This window comes from Solea senegalensis, linkage group LG13 (assembly GCF_019176455.1).
Source record: "Solea senegalensis isolate Sse05_10M linkage group LG13, IFAPA_SoseM_1, whole genome shotgun sequence".
NCBI lineage: Eukaryota > Metazoa > Chordata > Actinopteri > Pleuronectiformes > Soleidae > Solea > Solea senegalensis.
The window spans coordinates 21,610,130-21,629,583 of NC_058033.1; the positions used below are offsets into that span (position 1 = coordinate 21,610,130).

The 19,454-nt window shown below is 47.3% G+C and overlaps 1 protein-coding gene across 3 annotated transcripts; it reads left to right on the plus strand.

The window, feature by feature from the left end:
• The first annotated feature begins 438 nt into the window (after positions 1-438).
• On the plus strand, positions 439-19,357 carry nsd1b (nuclear receptor binding SET domain protein 1b). Of its 3 annotated transcripts, none has more exons than XM_044042861.1 (24): positions 439-597; positions 1,410-2,326; positions 4,878-5,022; positions 5,913-6,079; positions 6,495-9,657; positions 9,751-9,863; positions 9,950-10,229; positions 10,307-10,410; positions 10,596-10,638; positions 10,737-11,038; positions 11,269-11,406; positions 11,496-11,619; positions 11,986-12,186; positions 12,276-12,455; positions 13,214-13,370; positions 13,452-13,657; positions 13,750-13,862; positions 14,087-14,233; positions 15,210-15,332; positions 15,415-15,531; positions 15,608-15,749; positions 16,340-16,446; positions 16,538-16,739; positions 17,222-19,357. In XM_044042861.1, the coding sequence occupies exons 2-24, from the start codon at positions 1,430-1,432 to the stop codon at positions 17,926-17,928; spliced, it is 7,878 nt and encodes a 2,625-aa protein (XP_043898796.1). In that variant the 5' UTR covers positions 439-597; positions 1,410-1,429; the 3' UTR covers positions 17,929-19,357. The 3 variants fall into 3 exon arrangements, with proteins under 3 accessions (XP_043898796.1, XP_043898797.1, XP_043898798.1); XM_044042862.1 differs by having other exon boundaries at positions 10,310-10,410; XM_044042863.1 differs by having other exon boundaries at positions 4,881-5,022.
• The last annotated feature ends 97 nt before the right edge of the window (positions 19,358-19,454 follow it).

Consider the following 19,454-nt stretch of genomic DNA (forward strand, 5'->3'; position numbering starts at 1 on the left):
TCTTTGCATTTAAGGCGTGCCATCTATTTTTTTAAACATTTTTTTTTTAACCCTTGAAGTGAGATCCACGGCCCCCTCAGTGATCCACGCTGTGGACCGGGCTGGGGAGGGAGGGTGGTGGGGGGGGGGAAGGAGTCAGTGGTGACGCCTGGCGGTGCGCACATGCAGCGAGACACAGAGAAGACTGACTTTCCAGGGACAGACAGACAGACAGACAGTCTGCAGACAGGAAACAGCTCAAGTCCACTCACTGTGGATTGTTAACTTGTAGCCATCTCTGAGCAGAAAGAAGAAGAAGGAGGAGGAGGAGGAGGAAGAGGTGGAGGAGCACAACACGCGTGAATCTCTAATCCGGGGGCCGCTGGACCAGCAGCTTTAGCGCATGTAGAGAGGAGGAGGAGGAGGAGGAGGGAGGAGGTGAAGGGAGGAGGAGGTGAGGGAGGGGGGAGTGAGTACGTTTCACAGGATCCAGGCCTAGCAGCAGTGTTGCCGCCGGGACTCTCTCCTCATCCGCTCTCACTAAATCGGAATTTGGCACCTTAGAACGCCACGATGAGCGCGGCGCGGGTCAGGTTCGCCGTGGGCGACACCGGAATGGTAAGATTCTCGCGACAGATCGCGCGTCACTCGGCGTGATTTTTGCTGTTTGATGATCCACAGAAAATGTAGCCTGCATCAGTCGGAAGGGGAAGCCTGTACGTGTGTGTGTGTGTGTGAGTGACAGTGTGTGTGTGTGTGTGTGACCTTGTTGTGTGTCGTCGTCGTTGCATGTTTTTTCTGTTTCCGTGCAGTCATGGATCCACACACACACACACACACACATACACACCTCTGCTCACGCGCGGTGAACACGTGCACGCGCGCGGCTGGGTCCATTTTATTTCCAGGTCGTGGATCGTGAAGGCCGGCGCGGTTTTTTTGACGTGAAAAACACCGTTATACCTGACGGTATATATACATTATAACCAGACTGGCTCTTATACACACACACACACACACACATATTTATATGTATATGTATATATACATATAAATATTATATATATGAACAGTGTAATGTCCAGGCTGCTGCTGCTGACCTCATCAGGGCTCATGTCATTTTCATCATATCGTGATATTTTTAGAACAGAATTATTGAACCGTAATTCACTGAATTGTGTTTACAAATAAAAATTAAATTAAAAAAAAATCTGTTGTCTAAAGTTTTTAAAGGCATATTATTGTTGTTATTATTAGATTTAGTTTAGTTTTATAATGTTTTGTGCTTTTTTTGTCGCTTAACGTTTAAAAAAAACACCTCATTATCTTTGATTATTTTAGATTAGTATAATAAGACATTATGACTTATTATTGAATGAAAGGATTTATGTTTCCAATCATATCACTGACCGCTGCCTTTTCTGTCTCAGGGAGGAACCATGCCAGCAGCATGAGTGGGCCTCATGGAGGCCCTGGAAGGGAGACACGTCAGTCCAGCTGCCCTTTGACCTCTGGCCATGACCTCTTCACCCACTCGTGCTCCTCCAGACATCATGACCACAGACTCGGCGTAAGCATGTCTGCCGCTGCCTCGTCCCTGAAGCATGCCTCCGTGTATGGCTTTGCACAAAAGGAGCACCCCTCCTCCTCCTCGTCCTCCTCTTCCTCCTACAGCCCTTTGAGGAGGCTGCAGCACCTCACCAGCATGGTGAGCAACCCTGACCTTGTCCTGCCGGCGAGGGAGCCGGAGAGGAGCTGGGACTGGGGGACACACAGGAGGGAGAGGGAGAGGGGGGAGGAGCAGCAGAGGGACTCCTGGGCCGATTGCTCCAGCAGGCGTCGTCCTGTGACCCAGAACACGAGTAAAGAGGAGAGCTTTGGTCACGGTCCTGCTCCATCAAAACAACCCGAGGTCCAAACTGGAAGTAAAGACACGCCGGCGTCCACTCAGAGTGATCCTGTCCCCACGGACAAAAAGACAGAGGGACATTTCTCAGGCCCGCCGAGCCCCGCGTTCTCTCTCGACAGCAACAGTCCCTTCGCTAATGGCTTCCTCCATTTTGAGTCCTCTCTGTTTGAGGACGACGACGTGGATCGAGCGCAAGAGACGAGGTCACCCGTGGACGCCTTCCAGGACAAACACGAGAGGACGGAGAACGTTCCTCAGCCCGCTCCTGGAGATCTAAACGTGAACTCTCAGGACGCTACAGCGTCGGCGGGAACCAAGGTCGTCACGCGCTCGCAGTCGTCTGGTCAACGCCGGAGATACTGGGACGGCTCGGAGGACGACTGGGACAGCGACACTGACCTCTTCCTGTTTGTGGACAGTCCCTCGCAGCATTCAACGGCAAGTTTTACCCTGATTACACTGAACTCTGCACAAACAACAGTAACATCACACTGTTGGACAAGCATACAGGTCGCCGTCATGTTAGAGAGACACAAACAATAATAAACAATAGTAAACAAGGCAATCAGAGACAAGCCTCTGGCGGCCTCTGTTGGTCATATTGGCAAGTGCGAGTGTGGAAGCACAAACAAACCATATCAGTTTATCTTTGTTTCTGCACAAATGTCACACAGTCATCTACATTTTAAATATGTTTTTCAAAAGAAAATGAGAATAATGACGTAAAGATGACCACACCCTCTGATATCACACAAAATAATCGCAATTAGACATTTATTCAAAATGGTTCAGCCCGAGTTTGGAGTTTGGCTGAAACACACACCGAGCCACCAACAAGGTCACTTAACGTCTTTGTCGCTCTATGACGTGGATCACCACGCTGCTATTTATGTCAAATATGTACAAAAACCCAGCAAAATAAACATGAAATAGTTTGAAAAGACATCAAAACTGTGTCATCGCCGCTCGTATAAAACCTTGAATAGTCAAATGTTTTAATAAACACAGAGTACACTTGACATGTGTCATGTACTCGTGTCTTCACTTCATAACAAACGCACAGCGCGATCGATACTGCAGACGCGGCGTGCCTGTTTTCCCACACCATCATTATCGACCGCCGTTACCATGGTGATTAAAACTAATATGTTTACCTTCCCCATCAGGAAGTTTAACGCGACACCGGTAACCGCTACATCCCATAAAATCGAGATATATTTAATATCTTAGTGCCGAACTACACCAGTGTGTGCAAATAATAACTCAAACACAAATTCATTCATTCATTCATTCATTCATCGTTTACCTGCTTTATCTCCACATGAGGGTCGCAGGGTTGCTGGTGCATCACAGGACAAACAGTCATTCAAACATTGTCACATTTTTGGGATTTCTATAATTCATGCTTGAGAAAATACGCTGGCATAATTATGGATGGACAGGACTCTTAATGTGTACGTCCAAATGTCCAAATGCTTTCATTGAAGTGTCTCTGCACAGTTCTGACGTGCGGGACGTCTAAAATAAGTGATTCAAAGCTACAGGGAGCCACTGCAGAGGCGTGGAAGAGCCACATGCAGGTCGAGAGCTGCAGGTTGTAGACCCCTGACCTCGGAAAACCTGTCTATTGCTGTTCTGCCATCTGCAGTGTGTTTGTTTCTAATTCTCTACAAAACACCAGCGTCTCATTCTAATCTAATCTAATCTAATCTTGTCTGTTTGTATGAAGATTGAACTACAAGATACAGAATACTGTAAATATACAAACAGACTGTTCACATCGTAGAAGTATTCCTTTAAAAAGTTTCCAACAGAAGCCAGTGTTGTCCAGTCTCGTCCAGTGTTGTCCAGTCTTGTCCAGCTTTGTCCAGCGTTGTCCAGCGTTGTCCAGTGTCGTCCAGCTTTGTCCAGCGTCGTCCAGCGTTGTCAGTCATGTTCTCTCTCTGTGTGGTCTGCTGCTCTGAGCAGAGACACCTGTTTACTCTTCTAGCTTAGGATACTTTTATGATGATGATAATGATGATGATGATGAACTGAACATCTTTGATGCTGTATGAATGGAACACAGTGAAGCTTATATTAGTGGACGGGTGTAAACATAAGTCTTTGGCTGTAAACCAGTGTCACTCTCAAAGTCAAACACATCACACGTTTACACGCAGACATAAATCATGTGAAGTTGTGCAGGTTAGGTAACGATAAATAACCATACGGTGCATATGAAAGCATGAATTGTGTTTTTTCTCCACACGTTGGACTGACTGACGTCACGCTGTCCCAGTCTGTCCCCTCAGGTCAGATCTCCTCCAGCCCCCTAACCAATCATAGATCAGGGATCAGTGTCGACTCAAATCTCTGCTCGTGGAGTTCTCTGAAGTTCTTCCACAAACAGCTCTGTGTTTTCAGTTAAACTCCAAACTTGGGCTGAACCATTTTGAATAAATGTCTAATTGTGATTATTTTGATGGAAATTGCGATATCAGAAGAAGTCTTTACGTCATTATTCTCATTTTTTAAATGATTACTGTGTGATATTTGTGCCGATCTGTGAGAAACAAAGATGTTCTCTTCACTCTGTCGAACACCGTGTGTGTAGATCGAGACAATAATTCAGTTCACTAGTGCAGTGTTGTTGTTGTTGTCGTCGTTGTTGTTGCTGCTGCCTCCCTCTGTCTTAAAGCACTTCACTTCCTGTGTGCAGCACTGAAATGTCGCCGGGTGTCATGAGATCCAAACTCTGCTAAACTCAGAAACACAGAGAGTTGTTTAGGGCTCAGTGGCTTCACTGTAACAGATGTTTACGTCTCTTACATTGACGATTGTTTACGTTTAAAAAGTGTGTAAATCATCATGTGAACTATCAAAAACACTGACACAGCTCATTTGTTGAAACCTCATATTTCAGATTCTTATTGTGTCTTTTTTTGTTCTCTGTTGTTGTCGTCGTTGTCGTTGTTGTTGTTGTTGTTGTTGTTGTTGTCGTCGTCAGCAGCAGAACAGCCTGAAGAAAAAGTCTCTGCCGCCGCTGAAGTTTTTAGAGGGCGAGATTATTTGGGCAAAGTTCAACCGACGACCGTGGTGGCCCTGTGAGGTGACCTCTGACCCCGCACTGGGGATCTATCACAGAGTGAAAGGTGGGCCAACGACAGCTCCGCACAGCGACACAGTCTTACTACATTCATGCCTTAATTCCATTAAATATTACATTATAAGGACATTTCATTTGAATTAAGAGTCGATATAAATAAATAAATAAAAAAGAATTTCAAAGTAAAAGTGTTTTTATATGGAATGATGTATAATTATATATAATAGTAATAAATAATTAATAAAATGATATAAAAATATCTGAAATAAAGTAAATAATAACAGACAACTGTGATTAAATCACTCATTTATATCATGAATACATTTAATAATGCGATACTTACAACAGTATGTCTTAGTATTGTTATGATAATAATAATATTTAGTATTATGGTCTGTCTGTATTCTCTCAGCTCACTGGCAGCTGTGCCTCCAATACATTTAGTTTTATTTTACTATGATATTAAGTGGTGGGCCACTCGTGCAATTGATTGCTGGGCCGCATGTGGCCCGTGGACCACGAGTTTGACACCACTGAAGCAAATCATTAATATAAATAATGAAGGTATTGCATTCAGTTGTGTTGTAAACTCTTCATTCTCTAGAACATCACATTATAAGTGAGTAAATGTGACCATGCCAGAGAGGCTTTGTGCTAGAAAACCACATTTTTAAGAAAATATAATAGTCATTTAGAATTTAAGAGTCCATATTTTCAAACAGTGGTTCTCCTTCATTAGTATCCAGTTGTCATTACTAATGAAAGAGAACCACTGCCCCCACTGACATACTGTAAAAGCTTGAAAATAGTTTTGTTTTCCTGATGAGGAACAATAATTCATCTTTAATCTGTGCTTTGTTGTAACTGACATGCAGAATGTAGTGCGCTCAGTTTCCACCTGCTGACACTGAGGCTGCGGTTTTGTCGTTGTCTTAGAGCCCAGCGAGCGTCCATGTCGCCTCTACCATGTGCGGACGTTTGGCGAGTCTGTGGAAGAAGTCTGGGTGGAGGACAAATCAACTCACTCTTTCCATGGAGGCTTTGAGTTTGAGCAGCTACTGCGGCGGAGAGGGAAGCAACGAGAGAAGAACAATAAATACACTGTAATTACTCTTTTATTAATGACGACTCGCTTTAACACCGAAGCCTGGACCCTTTTTTTTGGTAAATCTTTTGAGAATAACTTTCAATATCTGGCAGTAATTTACAATTCAAGAATTCAAAATGAAGGAAAACTAAGTTTTATTTAGTGTAACATGAACACCAGATTCGCGTGTTCAATTTGAAATTTTACATTTGCCGGCTTCCTGCGACCATTTGAGTGAAATTCCCGTAATAACCACACGTTGGCTTTGACGTGCAACTTCTCAGCTTTCAGAAACAGCTTGAATTTATCCGATAGCACAAACCGCCGCGTTGCGCTCAGTGTTAAAGGGTTAAATTCCTCTTGTTGAGGAACAGTACCATGGTGATAATAAACAGAGTATTTTAACTGTGTTTTTCTCCGTCTTTCTGCAGATTGCAAAGCGTTTCCAGGACTCGTGGAGGTTAAGCGTCGCAGAAGCTGAGTCTATCCTCCCACTGCGACCCAAAATGGCTTCCCCTGTATCTTCAGCCGCAGATTACGCCTTCCAGTTCAGTTCCTCCGTGGAGAGAGAGGACAAGGCCCTTCCAACCCTTTCTACATGCACTTCGCCCGTCTCCGCTCCCCCTGAGACGTCACAGCGAGTCGTCAATGGATCCGTTTCATCCCCAACGACACCTCCAGCAAAGCCAAGCACTTTACAGAAATCTTCTGGCAAGAAGAAACCGAGTAAATCAATAAAAGACATGAACAGTAAAAAGTCCAAAAAGATCTTTAGAAATAGCCCGGACGGATCTGACGCCTACAACGAAGAGTGTCCGTACTCCGACCTCGACTCAGTCCCTAAGATTTTGTGTCCTAAAGCACTCGAGCGGCAGCAAAAACTGGCTCCGCCTCAGTCGTCTGTGACAGTCGTCAAAGAGGTGAAGAAGCAGCCGGAGATCCAGAGTGGTCTTTGGTTCAGTAAATCAGGCAAAGACAGGCGGCCGAAAACAACCAGTTCAGTGCCAGACCGCACTCTGTTCAGCAAGGCGTCGTGTAAGAAGAAGAACCTTCCCGTCGTCGGTAAGAAGACGGTGGTTCCCGGCGTCTCGTCAGCTGTCGGTGAGCCGTCAGTGATGCCAGACAAACAGAAGCCTGCTGAAGCAAATCCTCCTCCTGTGCCGTCGGGACACTCGACGAGTAAAAACACCTCTGTTTCCAACGGGCCTGTCGGTACGACCAGTGGCCTTCCTGACCAATCAGAACCTTCAGAAAAGCACAAGTCTCCGAGCTCTGCTGAGACTGCCGTGCTGTCCCGGTCGAGACACTCAAAGTGTCTGCAGACGCTCAGCACTACAACGAGCGCTCTTATTGGCAAATTGTCAGACCAGTTTGGAAGCTTAGATGTTAAAAGTTCTCAGGAGCCCAGCATGAAAATCAGCTCTGGGGTCCAAACTGGGTGTTCACAAAGTGTGAATGTGAGTGTCAGTCAAAGTAAAAGTCCGGACACGATAACCAAGAAAAAAGTCACTTTAGTTGACAGGGTTTCCAATCAGCCAGAGAAAAAGGACCGTAGCAAAACCCCAGTGCCCAACGCTGTCACCCCTGACCCCATGTCAATCCTCGAGAAGCAAGCGAGTCTGGTCTCCAAGTGCAGGCTCCCGTATGTCAAATTAATACGCAGAAACATAGAGGATAGCAAGTTCTTCAGTGCCAGAGTAACCCTGAAACCCACTGAGCAAACGGCAAACACAAGCACTGAAAAACCACCAGACAAAGACAATAATGGGACTAAAAAATCCTCCAGGCGTCCGTCGGACAGAGCGGACAGCAAAACAAGCGTCCCCTTAGAGAAGATCCTCAGTTCAGAGAAGATAAAGGTTTCAGTGGTGAAGTTAAAAACCTGCGGGGACAACGGAACGTTCCGCCTCTCGTCAGAATCATCGCCGGAGAAAAGTGTCACGGTCTCCACTGTGGAGAGTGTGACTGCGGAGGAGTCGGGGAGCGCAGAGCTGGAGAGGGAACCAGGTTTAAACGTAAGCCCGAGGAATTCTAATCAGTCAGAAAGTAAGAAACTCGCTCCCTCTAATGCAACGAACACGACTTCCGACCACTCCGACAGAACAGCAACGTCTGACACCGGTGCATGTGATAGTAAAACTGCTGCTCCTCAGAAGCCAGCGAGATGTTTGGACGGAGAAAAACAAAAGGTAAAGGAAAGAGAGGAAGTAAAACTGCAGACGCCAACAGCCGTGACGCGCCAAGAACAAACGAACGACAATCAGAAGCAAGGTCGTTCAGAATCCACGAGTGCAAAGGTTTCTGAAGACCCGACCCCTGACAAATCCAAGACCGTTGTCCGCACGCAATCAAAGCAGGTTCCACAGGAAGTACAGAAAGTACCGGTGCAGCCTGCTCACCTCCCAGCCAGCGGTCGCTTGATGACCAGAGCTCTGAAGGCCATGCAGGAGGTGGAGCAGAAGAAGAACAAGAAGGGGAAAGCTCAGCAGAAAGAATCCTTAGATCCACCGAGAAAAGCTGAGGATTCACCAAACTCCAACCGGAGTCTAAAACCCAAACACAAGCTAAGCACTAAAGTAAAACCTGTGAAATCGAAGCTTAATAAAAACACTGAGTCTGATCAGGACACACTCTCCAGCTGTAGCAGCCCCAATTTAACGTCCTCCAGTTCCGCTGACGTTGACACCGACGTCAAAAGCGAAGATGAAGACCACTCGATATCCTCGACGCCGCCGATGGACTTCATACCCCTCACTTCTTCGGTGAAGGCGAAAAAGGAAGATCACGCCTCTGCCAAAAGGTCGCCGTCCTCGCCTCCCTCACCGTTCTCCTTCATGAACGCCTTTAAAAGTGTGAAGGAGGTTTCCTTCCAGTCTGTGACGAGCGAGGGCCACGGCAAACCCGTCTCCTTCACGCCAAACTCCAACTACAAGTTCAGCACTTTCCTCATGATGTTGAAGGACCTGCATGACACCAGAGAGCGAGACGGGGCCCCCTTTGAGCTGGACATCGGGCCCCCGAGTGCACATGTGAAGGAGGAGCCGTCAGTGATGCCTCCTGAGGTTAAACCTGCGGGGCAAGATGTTAATAACAATTCAAAATCAAGTCCAGACAAAATCATCGTCACACACTGTGAGGACGGCAAAAGTCAGAAGTTGAAGCGGCCGTACAACAGAAGGAGCTGCGCCGGAGTCAAGAAGAGAACCAACCACAAAGTGCCTTGTTCTCCTGCCAGGTCTGGACCTGGTTTCCCCGGCCTGGAGTCCTCGCCCACCCTGGACTCTTCATCAGGACTGGACTGCTCCTCGAGGGTCCAGTCGTTGTTGGGCATGCAGGTGAGCGGGTGGGAGAACCGGGCCGGAGCTGATGAAGAAGTGGCCCGCGGGGAGGAAGTGGAGGAGACGTGGAGCAGAGTGAGCGAGAATCTACAGAACATGATGACGCCTGTGGAGCAGCAGCAGCAGCAGCAGCAGCAGTCGTCTGACGCGAGGCTGGGTCTGGAGACGAGGAAAGGCCTCGCTGGAGACCGCATGAACGAGACCAACACGAGCTTCACGCACATCGCCAGAGGACATGAGAAGTCTCCATCAGGAGGTAAGTCCAGACCAGTTCACCTAAATAATGAATCAGAATCTGTCCAGAATCTCCCAATCTGACACTCAGTCTTTCCTTTTCTGTCTATTTTAGCTCACAAACGAATACGAAAGCCAAGCAAGAGGCTGCTGGAGTGGACGGGCGAGTACGATCAGATTTTCTCCACGAGGAAGAAAAACAAAAAGCCTCTTCAGTCGCTAGAAAAGGTAAAAAGACTTCATTTCAATTGAGTTATATTGGAATAATTCTAACATTGCGTGTCACTGAAACCATGACATTATTCTTTTCTCAGAGCGCTGAACCTCTCACGTCCATGTCTGGACACGCGGGACTGGACAAGAACTCATCACACGACCACTCGTCCCTGAACTCACTTCCTGAAATCCAGACGCCACCTCCGGAGGAAACTGGTGCAACAACAACAACGACGACAACGATGTCCCCGGAACTCCAGATTCCCAACACTGAAGACGCGTCATGTCCCCGAGATACACCGGTGCTGTCCATCGACACGCTGACCCCCCCGCCTGAAGCTGAGCCCACGCCCTCAGACCGCCTTGTCAAAGATTACAGTGAGGATTTTAGCACTTTGATTTTAAAGGAAAGTCTTCTTGATAAATACTGGCTGAGTCTGACGGTGACATTTCAGCAGGTAACGCTCCACTGCTGGAGAGGAAGAGGAAGAGGAAGCCCACGCAGAAGATCCTGGAGTACTGTCTGGAGGCCGAGGCTTCACCGGTCCCCAAGAAGAAGGTAGATCCTGGTGTTCACCTGCGTTTTTATGTGTATTTGTATTCTGTGGTCATTTCACAAAGAAGTACAATCTCTACAGTAATCGTCTGTTCTGTGAAGAAAGAAAGAAAAAAAGATAGATTATAGTAATTATTTAATTAGAAGTTTGATACGAGTGGTTTTTGATGTGGTTTATCTCGTTTCAGGTCAAAACACTAAAAGCCACTTCAAACCCCGCCCCTCAGTCAGGTCAGTATCTGTATAGATTACATTATCGTGCACGTCATCACCTACATTCTTCAGTCCCTCAATGATAGCTGATTGAAACGTGTCCTCGTCTCTCCCAGATTCAGGACCACCACCTTTAAAACTGAAGAGACAGCAGCTGACGGCGTTTACACCAGCGACGCAGGAGGATTCTACTGCTCCGCCCGCGCCCTCCATTCAGACCACACTCACTCCTGTCACTCCTGTCACTCCTGTACCTGCTGTCCGTCCTGTGACTGTCACTCCTCCTCCTCCTCCTCCTCCACCTCCACCACCACCACCTGAACCCAGGCCTGTGGATCCAGAGTCCGCCGACATGGACGCTCCTGAGCCTGAGGACAGAAACTCTCAGGAGGTGAAGAAGGACGCAGCAGAATCAGAGGTCAGAGGTCGCCGTTTATCTTCTGTTGCTTGTAGAGACCCTCTGAATTATGATCTTCTGTATTATTGTCATGGTGTATTTCCCAGGACACAAATACTCACTGGACCTGACTCCTTTGAGTCGTTTTGATGTTTATATTCTATATTTTCAGCCATGTGTCTGTTTCATCTGTTCCTCTTGTTGACATGTTGGATAAATGAAATCCCCGTTTGTTTCCTGTATCTGTTCAGGGCGACTCGTCCAGCCTGGACCACAGCTTCTCCTCCATGAAGGAAGACTTCTCGCTGTGCGACGACCCACGTTTACCCTCGAGGAAGATCATCGGAGACCGAGGTGGCCCTGCCTCCATGAAGGAGAACATCTGTCAGGTGAGACTCACAGAAATACAGACGTATATGATGCTTTAACCTTCTGTGATGTCTTGAAAACCTTCCTGTGTTTTGTTTTTTTTTGTCAGGTGTGTGAAAAGACAGGGGAGCTTCTTCTCTGTGAGGGTCAGTGCTGTGGAGCTTTCCACCTGGCCTGCATCTCTCTGGCTCAGGCACCAAAGGGGAAGTTCATCTGTCCTGAGTGCACATCAGGTACGTCTGTGTTCAGACTTCATTAGAACTCAATTAGAAAAGGCACACAGACCTGGATACACACATGGGGGAAGCAAGATTGTGTTTTGGCCTGAAGAGAATCACTAGTGATCTTCCATAAGACTCCAAAGCTTTGGTGTTACACAGGAAGTACATCTCCACTTAGAAGAAACCAAACCCAAGTCCTTCATCCTGAGTATTAGCTCCTCCCCTCTGTCCTTTAAAGCCCTCAGCATCAGCCAATGAGGTGTTGTTTTCTTGTTTATGTATCGTTAATTCCACGCGTACAGTTGTTTTATTGCCGTATTTGACTGTGTCTGAACGATTTCTGTGTTGTTGTTGTTGTTGTTGTCGTTTATGGCCCAGGCATCCACACCTGCTTTGTGTGTAAAAAGCGCAGTGAGGACGTGCGGCGTTGCATGATCCCCGTGTGTGGGAAGTTCTACCACGGCGAGTGCATCGCCAACTACGCCGCGACGGCGCCCGTGAACCGAGGTTTCCGCTGCTCGATCCACGTGTGCCTCACCTGCTTCATCGCCACTCCCAACAGCGTGTCCATCTCTAAAGGTAAACAGAGGACAGGCGTCAGTGCGTGTGTGTGTGTGTGACGTCTGTAACCCGTCTGCGTTTGTGTGTGTGTGTGTGTGTGTGTGCAGGTCGTCTGGTGCGGTGTGTGCGCTGCCCGGTGGCTTATCACGCCACAGACCTCTGCATGGCGGCCGGCTGCGTCGTCCTCTCCAACAACAGCATCATCTGTCCCAACCACTTCACTCCCAGACGCGGCGTCAAGAACCACGAGCACGTCAACGTCAGCTGGTGCTTCGTTTGTACGGAGGGTACGGATTCAAGACCTGATGTTAGTTAGTCCTGGTCCAGCACGTGAGCCCACAGCAGTCCATTTGTCACCAGTGTCTTGTTGATGTAAAGTTGGGTCGTCAAGCTCATCTTAGTTCAGGGGCCACTGGACCAGTGACATCGTAGCATCTTCTCCTATAAACATCCAAATGTTTCCCTTTGTTTTACATTGAATGAAATCTTTTTACTAAACATATTATGCCTGAGTTATCATTTAAACACGTGTGCCGAACAACCTACAGATCACAGTGGATCTAAAACGGCACAAAACATTTAGTCGCAATTCTCTGGGACTGAAAAATCAAGTATATCATATTTATGTTTAGATTCACAAATTCATTCTGCGGGCCGGATCAGACCTGGTTGTGGGCTGGTTCTGGCCTTCGGGCCGTATGTTTGACACCCCTGCTTCCCTACCGAACAATTCTGAACTGTAGATCAGTTAAAGATCCTGAAAAACGTGTTTTTTAGCAAAGGAAATGTCTAAAATCTCAATGCTTGGCGGCACTGCTGAAAGCCGGCGATCGTGAGCCCGGTCACGACCACGTTCACTGGTATTTCAGTTCAGTGACTGTGCTCCGGTCATGCAGGAAGTGCTGAACCCTTCTGTGAACAAATCCTTTTAATTAACTGATTCTGCCCACGTTCACTGTAGTAATAAAATAAACCGACCAAACCGTGGCAGGACCGCGTCGTGGAAAAGCGGTATGAGACTGTTCTTCCTCCTCCTGTGCTGTAGGGGGCAGTCTGCTGTGCTGCGAGTCCTGTCCTGCTGCCTTCCACCGAGAGTGTCTCAACATCGAGATGCCTAAAGGCAGCTGGTTCTGCAACGACTGCAAGGCGGGGAAGAAACCTCGCTTCAAGGACATCCTGTGGGTGAAAGTGGGGCGTTACAGGTGTGTGAGCAGCTGATAAACACTCTGCACTGTCATGACATCTGTCTTCATTACGGACGTCTCTGCTGATGAACTCAACAGGTGGTGGCCAGCAGAGGTCAGCCATCCCAAAACGATTCCAGAGAACATCCAGCGCATGAAGCACGACGTCGGTGAGTTCCCCGTCCACTTCTTTGGCTCCAACGATTACCTGTGGACGTACCAGGCCAGAGTCTTCCCGTACATGGACGTGGACGCCAACAGCAAAGAGAAAATGGGGAAAGGCGTCGACGCCACCTACAAGAAAGGTAACGCGTTCACCTCAGTGTATCTGGAAAAGTTCATGTGGTCATCGGTTTTGTTACTTGATGACGTGATGACTGTTGATCTGCCTCCACAGCTCTGGAGGAGGCGGCCGTGCGATTCCGAGAGCTGCAGGCAGAGAAGGAGCTGAGGCAGCTTCAGGAGGACAGGAAGAACGACCGGAAACCTCCTCCGTACAAACACATCAAGGTCAGGGACGAGTGGTGAAGCTCAGAGAGCTGATCTTAATCACTTTTATAGACACTAGATTTCAAATAGATTTGTGACATACTTTTAAATACATTCTTTTTCATCGCCCTCTCATTATAACTTAACTTTATGCTTTTTTTCCTACTATTTAATCAACATCGTGACCCTTTGAGTTCAATCTTTATTCAGCTTAAAGTTCACGTGTGTCTCCCGCTCTCGTTCAGGTGAACCGACCGATCGGAAAGGTCCAGATTCTGACGGCCGACCTGTCGGAGATCCCGCGCTGTAACTGCAAGGCCACAGACGAGAGTCCGTGTGGTCCGGACTCAGAGTGCATCAACCGCATGCTGCTGTACGAGTGTCACCCACAGGTACCAAACCACACACACACACACACACACCAGCACGGTCTCCAAAAATGAAGACTAAAGGTTCGAGCAGATATCAGATCACTGTTTGATTTGCTTTGGTTGCCACGGCCAGATTTCAAAACGTCGTCGCAGGAGACTTTTTTTTGCTCGTCGTTGCTCGGCTTCTAAAATGAATCCGAGTCCATTTGCTCGAAAAGTCTGGTTTGTTTGTGGAGGCGTGAACGTGCAACGAACTCTGGTCCGCCTAAAAATGTAGGTCTCAGTTCGCAATGGGGAAATTAGATTTGAAAACTGTTACTGTGCGTATTACATTGAAAGGTTTTTGTATTGGTGGAACAGTATGAATGTAGTGTTGAGGCAATGTACAAGTCTGATTCAGTTCATAAAGAGGTACAAAGAAGGAAGCCCATAATCACAGATTATAAAGAGAAATTAAAGAAATGAATGAATGGATTGGTAAGCAGGAAGCTAAATAAATAAAATGATGTAAATTATGTTGACTTGTGGGAATAAATAGGTTTATACTTATACTGAACATGTAAGTCAATAGATTTTGTGTACCAATGAGGTGGAATGCATATCTGCATTTGTCTGTTTGGTTTTTACATGTTTGAAATAAACTAATAAATAAATAAAAGGACCAGTTGAATGTTGCAACCCCCAGTTGACCCGAGTCTAGCGGAGACGATTAGGTGTGAATGCGACTTTAGTTTCGGCTCTGTCCTACCAGGTTTCACCTTTGGAGGCGCTGCTGAGCTTTTTTGCACTATTTTCACGCATCCTCCTTATTTTATAAAAAGAAATTGTGCCCGTTTTTTAATTTGCGTGACAATTTCCGACGTCTAGTGCCTCAGAAATGTGATTGTTGTGGAAGAAAAACAAATGGATTCAGCTCCTCGCCCTCCGTCACTCTGAGTAACACCTTTTCATTTGGTCCTCTGGATTTATAAAGAAATGATGGATGATGTTTGCGCAGGTTTGTCCGGCAGGAGAGCGATGTCTCAACCAGGCGTTCAGCAAGCGTCAGTACAGTCAGGTGGAGATCTTCAGGACGCTGTCGCGAGGCTGGGGACTCCGCTGCGTCCACGACATCAAGAAGGTGACGACAGTACACATGCGAGCGAGCAGCGAGCAGCGAGCTCACTCGCCATCAGGCTAAACTGTGAGTGTTTTCCTCCCAGGGTCAGTTTGTGAGCGAGTACGTGGGGGAGGTGATCGACGAGGAGGAGTGCAGGTCGAGGATCCGACACGCTCAGGAGAACGACATCTGTAACTTCTACATGCTCACGCTGGACAAGGTAAAGCTCGGAGACGCAGACAGCGAGTGCGTCAGGTGACCTTGTTTCTCACCGTGTGTGTGTGTGTGTGTTTCAGGACCGGATCATTGACGCGGGGCCAAAGGGGAACGAGGCTCGCTTCATGAACCACTGCTGTCAGCCCAACTGTGAGACGCAGAAGTGGACGGTGAGCGGAGACACTCGCGTGGGACTGTTCGCTCTCGTGGACGTTTCTGCAGGTAAATAATAAACTACATGGCAACTGCTGACTCCCTTTTTAATGTTAAATCAACTTAATGACACGTAATATCTAGTTAGGATGAGTTATTTTATTTATTAACGGATGAATTTTGCATCATAAATACTTTTATATTGTGAATATGCTCCACATCCAAAGAAACAATGTGAAATAATATCATAAATATTATTTATTATTCTAAAACGTTGGACTTCTTTTCACTTGGCAGTCCCCACTGGCCTAATATTATATTTTTTTTTTAATAGATTTAAACTAATAAAGGAGTGGTATGTAATGTTTATTTTAATGTGTATCACAGTACCTGTTTAAAACGCTCATCTTACACATGTTCCATTGATTGTTGGCTTGTTGTTGCTCCTCATTGTGTGATTTCACACGTGTGTGTATGTTCACTGGGAACAAGAGTTATGGATGAGATTATTTATGGAGTGTTTTCTCACACTTCCTCTTTATTCTCATTTTATTCTGCATCATTTGACTTTTTTCCTCGCGTGTAAATAAAGAATAGAATACAATATTTCATTATTAAATCTCGCAGCCTCTTCAGTTGTGTCTGTGTCTGTGTTTCAGGCACAGAACTCACCTTCAACTACAACCTGGAGTGTTTGGGAAACGGGAAGACGGTGTGTAAGTGTGGAGCGTCCAACTGCAGCGGCTTCCTGGGCGTCAGGCCTAAGGTGAGGGAGTCATGACGGGGACACAAACAAAGAACTAAAGTCAAGCGTCGCTCACTCGTGTTCAAACATCCTCTCTGTCCTCTGCGAGCAGAACAACCCTCCGTCTGAGGACAAAGGTCGGAAGCTGAAGAGGCGAGGACACGGGAAGAGGAAGAGCAAGGCCGTCGTCACCAAGGAGAGAGAGGACGAGTGTTTCAGCTGCGGAGACGGAGGACAGATGGTGTCCTGTAAGAGACCGGGATGTCCTAAAGTTTACCACGCAGACTGCCTCAACCTCACCAAGAGGCCTGCAGGTCAGTGGATATTTGACCATGCAGGTTTATTTATCTGTCATTCACAGGACGATGTGAAGCAGTTTTATATTTTAGCTGTTTGAGCTGCACATTTATTATTATATTATGTGCCGTCGGCTCGTGGTGACGGTCAGTTCAGTCTGACCGAGTGACGGCACCTGACCGCGGCTGAACCATGGTGGAAACCAGGGCTGAAGGATTTTGAATAAAGATCTAACTGTGATTCTTTTTGACAGGAAGTGCGATTGCAGCACTTTTAAAACATATTTCAAATAATGACCGTGTGATATTTGTGAGAAACAAAGTCGTGTAGAATGAGATGTGTACAGATGGAGACAATGTTGCTCTGATTCCAAGACTATGAAAAACCAAATGATGTTTCTTTTAAACTGATAATACATTTATTCACCGGACCTTTTATTCAATTCTAAACAGAATTTCATGGCTCTGACTTCTATCTTTTACCGTTTGTCTCTTCAAAGGTCGATGGGAGTGTCCGTGGCACCAGTGCGACATCTGCTTCAAAGACGCGGCGTCCTTCTGTGAGATGTGTCCGAGTTCTTACTGTAACCAGCACCGCGAGGGTTTGCTCTTCATCTCCAAGCTCGACGGGAAACTGTGCTGCAGCGAACACGACCCCTGCGGGCCCGACCCGCTCGAACCGGGGGAGATCCGCGAGTACAAGCCCGAGCCCAGAGCCCTGACCTCGGGTCTGGGCATGGCCGTCATCCCGTCCGCTGCTCCGAACACAACCGCCGGTCTGAACCCGACCACCAGGACCAGGCTCCGGGAGATCGGCGCCGGTGCTGGACCTTCTGAGTCATTTCCTGCTTTTTCCATCCCAGTACCCATCACCATTCCCGTGGCTCCTCCCCCCAGCAGCTCTGATCCTCCCAGCAGCCCACAGATGTTCGACCTCCCACACTACTCACCCATCTCTTCTTATGATGAGGAGGAGGAGGATGAGGAGGAAGAGGAGGAGGAGCTGTTAGGAGAGGTGGAGGAAGAGTTAGAAGACGATGGTGAAGTGGGGAGGCAGAAATCAGACCGCCGCGACGACGATGGAGAGGCGGAGGTGGAAGAGGTCGGGCTGGAATATCTGGAGATTAAAGAGGATGAGGAGGACGATGAGGAGGAGGAAGAAGATGAGGAGGTAGAGGAGGAGGATGAAGAGGACGAGGAGGATTAACAGACAGTATAAAAATATTATTTATGATGGCACAGGAAATGGAGAAGGCGTAGCAGTGAGGAAACCAACAACACTACAGGAGTGGTAGCAGTGCGTCACTGAGCGTCCTGAGATGTCACTCGCCGGCTCAGTGACTTTGCACAAACCGGCTGCACCTTTATATCAACAGACAAAATCACCCACGACAGTGCGTTTCACTCCCGTTCCTGCATTTTTCACCAAGTTCACCTGCTGGTCTGGTCTGGTTTTCCCGTGAGGTCGTAGTTCACGTTTCATGTTCGGGCTGGGTGCAAGAATATAGATTTTTCCAATTCATAAAGTCCTGAGATGGATCGTTCTCACATCACTTCCTGTGTCCTCTAGTCATCGATGGTGTAGAAGCAGAAATACGTCACTGAGAGCGCATGGATGCAGACTCACGGCACCCTCTGCTGCACTTCTAGGCTGGATATTTGGAACATGTGACTGTGCTGTAGAGTTGCACTGTGTGGTCCAACTTTTGTACAACTTGTAGCATTAGATCTGTGAATATCTTCTTTCATCATCAAGCAAAACATTGATATGGAAACTGAAATCTGCCCCAAAAAAGGACTAAGAACTCAAATCAAATCAGGAAAATCAGTCGCGATGCCCCGCGTGATTTCAGTGACTGTTCTGTGGGTGGAGCAGGTGACCTGCGGAGGCTTCATGTAGCTGCTGAGTGTGCGTTTGTTACAGGAAAGAACTTCTGCAGCGCGCGCTCGTCGACAGACCCGCGTGTCGTCGTGATGGTGGCTGTGTTTTAAAAAGAAAACAATCACTGTATCTGGACTGGAGTGGACTGGACTGACACGCGTGTGTTTAGGGTTCTATGTGACGCGCGTGCTGCCGGTGACGTCATCTTTCCTGCAGGTGTGCACAGGTCGCCTCGGTCGTGAAAATCTTCTCCACAACATTTCATGCCAAAAACGAGAGAGGTCCTTAAAATGACAGCGAGTTACTGTTTGAGTGAGACTAGAAAAGACAGTATTTATTCCATCATGGGACAGTGACACTGTACGATCAAGAGATTAGAAGTTTTATTTCCTCTTCTGACGCACAAATGAGGGGGCGATGATGTCATCGCTCCCCTCTTCTCATTCTCGACTCGCTGACGGGGGGAACGAAGGTCGTGGGACAGAACGATGGGACTGCCGCCATGATGCTTGCACTTCTGTATGTGTTCTTACCACGTGTTTAACTCTACAAGCTTATAATATTGTGTGTGTGTGTGTGTGTGTGTGTGTGATCTGCCAACGCCTTAGAGTGTGTTTCTGAGGAACGCTTCGGCATCTGTGAGAGCCGAGGCCTTTTTACAGCGATGTGTCATCCCAGTGTAATTATGACCGGTTAGATCTTCAACCATTGACCTGTTAACTGCTATATAAAAATATAAGATGTTACAAAATAAGCACTCGCCGACGCCTCGTTCTTTCCTCAAGTTGTGGTCGAGAATGTTGTCCTTGGTGACGCGTGATGTCCCGTCACCCTTGGACTCCTGCAGTCAG

Excerpts from the sequence above, each read along its gene's own strand:
- nsd1b (XM_044042861.1), top strand. The coding sequence starts at position 1,430 with ATGAGTGGGCCTCATGGAGGCCCTGGAAGGGAGACACGTCAGTCCAGC. Across the intron at positions 11,620-11,985 it reads CTGTCCTGAGTGCACATCAG|GCATCCACACCTGCTTTGTG; the intron begins GTACGTCTGTGT and ends TTTATGGCCCAG. Across the intron at positions 12,456-13,213 it reads GTGCTTCGTTTGTACGGAGG|GGGGCAGTCTGCTGTGCTGC; the intron begins GTACGGATTCAA and ends CCTGTGCTGTAG.